Source organism: Thrips palmi, unplaced genomic scaffold, assembly GCF_012932325.1.
Source record: "Thrips palmi isolate BJ-2018 unplaced genomic scaffold, TpBJ-2018v1 HiC_scaffold_4, whole genome shotgun sequence".
NCBI lineage: Eukaryota > Metazoa > Arthropoda > Insecta > Thysanoptera > Thripidae > Thrips > Thrips palmi.
Window position 1 is genome coordinate 10,721,676 of NW_023144631.1, and position 6,089 is coordinate 10,727,764.

General features: G+C 40.7%; 3 protein-coding genes and 1 non-coding gene across 4 annotated transcripts; 1 reads left to right on the top strand and 3 right to left on the bottom strand.

Moving 5' to 3' along the window:
- Positions 1-171: 171 nt before the first annotated feature.
- Positions 172-1,035, top strand: LOC117649350. The gene is made up of 4 exons (XM_034392009.1): positions 172-350; positions 423-529; positions 609-698; positions 765-1,035. Exons 1-4 carry the CDS (start codon positions 257-259, stop codon positions 984-986), a joined length of 513 nt encoding a protein of 170 aa, XP_034247900.1. The 5' UTR covers positions 172-256; the 3' UTR covers positions 987-1,035.
- Positions 1,036-1,038: 3 nt separating this feature from the next.
- LOC117649347 (ribosome biogenesis regulatory protein homolog) lies at positions 1,039-3,646 on the bottom strand. The gene is made up of 6 exons (XM_034392005.1): positions 3,396-3,646; positions 2,924-3,176; positions 2,616-2,852; positions 2,379-2,522; positions 2,156-2,271; positions 1,039-1,285 (listed from the first exon to the last, which is right to left on the bottom strand). Exons 1-6 carry the CDS (start codon positions 3,542-3,544, stop codon positions 1,087-1,089), a joined length of 1,098 nt encoding a protein of 365 aa, XP_034247896.1. The 5' UTR covers positions 3,545-3,646; the 3' UTR covers positions 1,039-1,086.
- A 430-nt stretch (positions 3,647-4,076) lies between these two features.
- Positions 4,077-5,983, bottom strand: LOC117649351 (40S ribosomal protein S23). Its single transcript, XM_034392010.1, has 4 exons — positions 5,829-5,983; positions 4,765-4,924; positions 4,387-4,571; positions 4,077-4,198 (listed from the first exon to the last, which is right to left on the bottom strand). Exons 1-4 carry the CDS (start codon positions 5,830-5,832, stop codon positions 4,116-4,118), a joined length of 432 nt encoding a protein of 143 aa, XP_034247901.1. The 5' UTR covers positions 5,833-5,983; the 3' UTR covers positions 4,077-4,115.
- On the bottom strand, positions 5,050-5,136 carry LOC117650124. Its single transcript, XR_004588024.1, has one exon. It is a non-coding gene; the product is annotated as a small nucleolar RNA snR60/Z15/Z230/Z193/J17 (small nucleolar RNA).
- Positions 5,984-6,089: the final 106 nt, after the last annotated feature.

The following is a 6,089-nucleotide window of genomic DNA, read 5'->3' on the forward strand; positions in this document are numbered from 1 at the left end:
GAAGGTGTTCAAGAAAATTCCAAACTCACCTTCACCTGCCTGGGGTTCGCCAGTTGTGTGTTCAGTCGGTTCAGTGCCATTAAATGCTGAGAACATGGGACCAAGACGAAGTACTGGCACGACTGGCACCCCGCGACTTTCGATTCGATTGTGTGCTCAACAACCAAAACATCCATGGTAACAAAATAAGCAAAGCAGGTTTTCCCGTAAGATCTGCGTTCCAGGTGAAAATTTAAAATTCAAAAAGCGTTTTGACATGGAGTCAGATTATCTGGGGCCTTGTGAAGAAGAATTTAAGCGGTACCTTCTAATTGCTAAATGCTTTGTTGAACGACTGAAGAAAAGTAGAGGTAAGGTCTACAGAATTGTAAAACCGTATTTTTTTTTCAAAATATGCAATTGTAAATTTCATATAATCTTAGACAGGCAGATCTGTGTTCACTGGATCCGAAGACTTTTGGCATTGACACCTTGTAATGATTTAGCTGTTGGACAAAATCGAAATCTTTTCTTCCGGTACTTGATAAAGGTATCTTTTTTCATGAACATGTTAGCATTATTTACAAATGCTCCCACATATTGCTACAAAATACCCTTGTTTCCATAAGGTCATACAAGAGGCAGTTCTGGAAGACATGATACAAAATGATCCAGGTCACATGCTCCATCATTTCACACACATGACCATGTCCATTCAGGTAGAGTTGACACAGTACAGCATTCTCAATTGTATTTAATTGTGTAATACTGTCTCCCTCCCACAGGATCTGCCAATGGTTCAAGATCCATCTTGGCTTGACAAAGAACTTTGTACTCCTGTGATTCAAGAAAAGATAGCTGAGGGTGAGGCAGAGGCCCCTTATTTTGCTCACTGGACTGATGACCAAAAAACATACATAGCTGCAAAGGCCTTACCAGGTAAAGGAGCATTAGTGTACATGGCAGTATCTACAGACCCATCACTTGGCTGGAACAATCTGGTCTAGTAATAGTTTTGGTCCAATTAAAAAGTAATTACAAGCAAAAAATAAATCCAGATACAGAATAATAATAATTTATTGCATTTCAACAATACAATCTCCTCTACTATCTCCTCTTCCCCTTCCCTCTTCCGGCCTGTTTGCCGCCTTTGCCGCCTTTAGCGTCCTTGCCGCCTTTGGCCTTGCCGCCGCGAGCCACCTGCGGCTTGCCTGCGCCGCGACCCTTCTTGCCGCCGGTGGTGCCGCCCTTCTTCTTGCCGCCGCGACCCGCCTTGGGCTTCTGGCTCCTCTTTTCTTCGGCTCGTCTGAAAAAAGAAAATTAAAAAAATATATAAACACAAAAATTAGCAGGATGATACATTCAGCTGGGTCAAGGTTAAGACTTCCAAGAGGATAGGATGGAACTGAACATTCAGATAAGATCAAAGCTTTCTCGATTTTCAGTGCCCAGCTTAAGGGGGAATCAAGAGACTCAACCACCAATAGCATTAAATTGGGCTCCAGGCCAATTTTATCATCACCATGTTCATAGTATTTGTTAAACATCCTAGGAAAATGAAAATTCAACTTGAACACCAAGGCTGTTAAAAGGAAAAGCACATTCAGATAAGATCAAAGCTTTCTCGAATTCACAACCCAGCCAACGGGGGAATCAAGAGACTCAACCACCAATAGCACATAATTGGGCTCCATGCCAATTTTATCATCACTATGCTCATGTTTGTTGGTCATCCAAGTAAAATGAAACTCCAAAAACCTCAACTTTAACATACAAGGCTGTTCCAAGGATCAGTGCATTCAGATAAGATCAAAGCTTTCTCAAATTTCACAACCCAGCCAAGGGGGGAATCAAGAGACTCAACCTCCAAAAGCATTAATTGGGCTCCAGGCCACTTTTATCATCATTATGCAAAGAAAATGCCTAGCGTCCATAAAAGTCATAGATGTAGAAGAAAATGCAAGTGTAGTGAGCCAATAAGTAATACAGATGATCAAAGTTTTCTTGACAGTGAAAACCCTACCAAAACACACAGGAATCGCCACAGGGATGACTCAACCCAATGGTGCTAAAATAGATTCAAAGCAAATTTCCACATGCAGCACTCACATGTTAGCTATGCTATTTGGAAAAAGGTAGGAGATACCCTAATAAGGTTACTGTCAAGACAACTTACTCAGAGTCTTGATTGAAGAGTTCCCTGTTGACTGCTGCTTCAATGTCAAGTCTTGGTGTTTTATTCAAAATTTTGTCAATTATATTAATTGTTGTCTTTTTCTCATCTGCTGGAGTCTGTAACAAGAGGAAATAATGGATTGATTTATTGATTTATTGATTAACACTAGCTGTTCATACTACTTCAAACAAAGTGAAGTATGGAATAGGTTCTAGATCCTCACAATAATAGCTTTTCTCTTCTTTGGAGGTGGTGCAATGGGCATAAGATTTCTCACATCCCTTGCCGGTTTTTCTTTAGGTAGGCTTGCTTGGAACTTTCCGCCTGATGCTGTTGAACTTTTAGCAATAGTGGCAGCTTTGTGAAGCTGTTGGCAAAATGAACAAAGGTAGATATTTTAAGCGACTGTTCATTGGGTGAATGCTAACGCATGAAAGAAAAATAAAATATTTAGACTCACGTCTTTGGAGGAAAGTCTATCTGCTGACACCATTCCTGCTTGAGGGACTTTGATTTTGCGTGCTGCAGCAATATTCCTCATTCGCTGAAGCTCATTCTTGGCGACATTTTCACGTTTAATCTTTTTCTTCTTTTCGAACTGATCCTCCATTGGATCATCATTACCTTTGAGCTCAATAACCCAATCCTTCTCTTTTTCGGCAGCAGCCTTTTTATAACCAAACCTCGGAATCCATTTCTAAGGAGGGAAATGATAAATGGTTAATGAAAGGAAAATTACTATGACAGAAAAGTCATGTAGTTTCTTACCTTAAGAACTTCATCCCATTGCAATTTAGACTTTTTGGTTTTGACAATGCCTTTTTCCTTTGCAAACTTCTCCCATTTAGTGGGTTCCCTGGGTTTAGGAACTGGAAGCGATCTTGGAATGATATATGACGGCTTTGGAAGTTCAACAACAACACACTCTTCTACACGACGAGTGGGCAGTTCCCAAACCTTATTTAAGAGTATTTGAACATTATCTCTTGTCAAATTTTTCAAATACTCTTCACTATTAGATCTGAAAAAGAGCAAGATCAGAAACATAAATAAACAAAGGCTACACACATCATGTAAAGGTATCAGAGAAGAAATTGGGCATAGACGATCTTGGATTTAAACGCAACTTGGGAGTTGTTGTGAGTGCATGTTGTAAGTACAGAATTGAATTTGAGAATTTTCGAGACTTCAGTGGACGACTACTGTCAGGAAAAAGGCACTGCGAAAATACATTACTAACCTCAACTTTGCGACTTCTACCTCGTTTGTATCGAAAGCTAATAAATTTCCAGGATCTAAGTCAACTTCCAAATGTTTTTCTACAGTGATCGGCTTGAACTTTTCCGCATCTCTAGCAGCTTTCTGTAACACTTCGTTGACTATATCCATTTTCTTATTTTCCTGGAGACACTATACAACATGCAACCAGCTTGAGGTGGCTGCGACTGTGGAGAACCTAACCTCGCACCACGAGGTCGTGTCTGGTCCTGTCCCATGCTCCCCCTCCCCACCCCGTCCGTAAAGGGTGGCAACAACAGCCAACAGCAACAACTCGCCTCACATCATGAACATCGTGCTGGAGTCTGCACCAATTACTGTTTGTACAGGCGGAATAAGCCAGAGGTAGTATATCTTTAGCTTTGAACTGTTCACACTTCTCAACTTTCTACATATTGTCAACATTTATGTATGAGCATGAACTGTCATTCTGTCTTGACTCTCTAATCAGTCTGAATACATGTGTACAAATGGCAGATGTACTTGTAATTGAAAGCATCTGCTCTGATCTGTTATCTGCTCATATGTTAATTAACCCCATCTTTTCACTTAAAATCAAGCTTCAGGTTTGCACATGGAGAACTATTGTTTCATTCTTTAAGTCTGACAGGCTTGAGGGTTGTAAAGAGTTGAAATAAGAGGATTCAGAAGTTTGATGTTTTTGTTTATTTATAAAGGTACACTATGAACGAGGTCGCTCCTTCTTTTCCTTGTAGAGGGCGATGAGGGAGACGTTTGCAACCTTCACAACCTTGAAACGGACACCTGTGAACATACATAAGCAAATGAGCAACACATTTGAAATACCCTTGAATGTGGAGACCTTACTTCTAATCAAAGAACATAAATGAATGAAGTCATCACAGCACATTGGATGAAGTAAGCAATCAACCGATGTGTCAACAGATCCCATGATTGGAGGTTGTAAAGGTAAGATAAACAGAGGAACGTACCGGGAATATCACCGACGGCGTGACCCTTACGACCGAATCCGGCAACCAGAACTTCGTCATTTTCTTCAATGTAGTTTAAGCAACCGTCGTTGGGGACGAACGCGGTGATCTTCTTGCCGTTCTTGATCAGCTGAACTCGGACACACTTTCTGATAGCAGAGTTGGGCTGCTTAGCTTCAACACCACTGCAAGATGAAATGAGAGTCAATTAAGTACCATACCCAAGAAACGAAACAATAGTAAATGAAATGACTGGTAAACTAAGTAGATGGTGGCAAAAGTAAGGGTGACTAATGCCAACACAGGAAATCAGTTATGCAATCATCTCAAATAAATATTAAGTCAAATCCAACAACAGTACCACAGGCGAAATCTTACACTTTTTCAAGGACGATTCCCTTGGCATGGGAAGCACCTCCGAAGGGGTTGGCCTTCCACCTGGTTCCAAGATGAGCCTTCTTGTAGTCATTGTCAGCCCACCTCTGCTCACGTCTGTGGTTGACGTGCTTGCGCGCCGTACGAATACCGCGGGGCTTACCTAAAACAGAAAGGCGGACATTGAGTTGACTGACAGAAGCCTGATAGGCTCCAACACCCCTTCAAGAACATTCAAAATGAGTAACCAAACCAAAGGCATGAAGTCGAATTAAATAAAGAGATTGGCACCAAAATCAGATAGGGGCGAAATTATGAAAGACTAAAAGCCATCACAGGTAATCGGTTGACCTATGCAATCATCACTTTTAAATACCAAGTCAATTCAAACGGTACCACTTTCTCTTGGCACAGACTAACTAATTTCCATTACATTCATAACAAATAAATTTGCAAAGACACACATTATAGAGTTGGCAAACAGTCTGAAAACGGCCAACTTAGTCAACCGGCCAATCCACTACAAACAACCCTAACCTCTAAGAAGGTACGACAGATTTAAGTTACAAGCGGTATACAACACGGACTTAAATGAAACAATTCAAATTAAAAAACCAGTATGAAGCGCCTCTTTTTCGGAACTATTTGCGACGTAACTTCAAGATCAACATTTGAAAACAAGTGAAATATGAAATTGTGTTGTGGTTAGTCAATATGAACACCAGTCGGGTACTGGCAAATGGGCCGTAAAGCGAAATTCCACTCACGTTACATCATAATTTTCAGGGGAATTTGCGAACGGAATACTCTCGCAATGGACTTGGCGCAATCAAACAGGTTGAAAAGTACGACAAAGACACACGACACGCGACCACGTTTCCAATGGAACAGGCGCACATCAAGCCGCTACCGACTAGCTTTGATTACAACGTACAAGAGTGCTCAGGTATGATTTAAAATGTTTCCAATCATGGACACAGACAAACTTAAATGAGGTGCAGATCGAATTCACCAAAATTTCACTTAAATCCACGCAATTTGGGAGTATTTAACATGCTAAGACGTACCCATGTTTGCAGGCGTACGGCAAGAAGAGAAGAATCCACCGGAGCCGGAACTTCACGTCGACTGAGTTGGTGAAAAAACCAAAAAGAAGAAGAAAATCTGGGGCACCAACTTTTGAATGACGTCTTGCTAAATTTCATCTGGGAAATAGTAATAGAATAAATTGATGATTTGATTTTTTAAAATCTTCTTTTTAAGAGAAACCTGATAATTTTTAATCCTTAAAAGTTTCCCAAAGCATAACCAGTTTTGGTAGAGAAGGT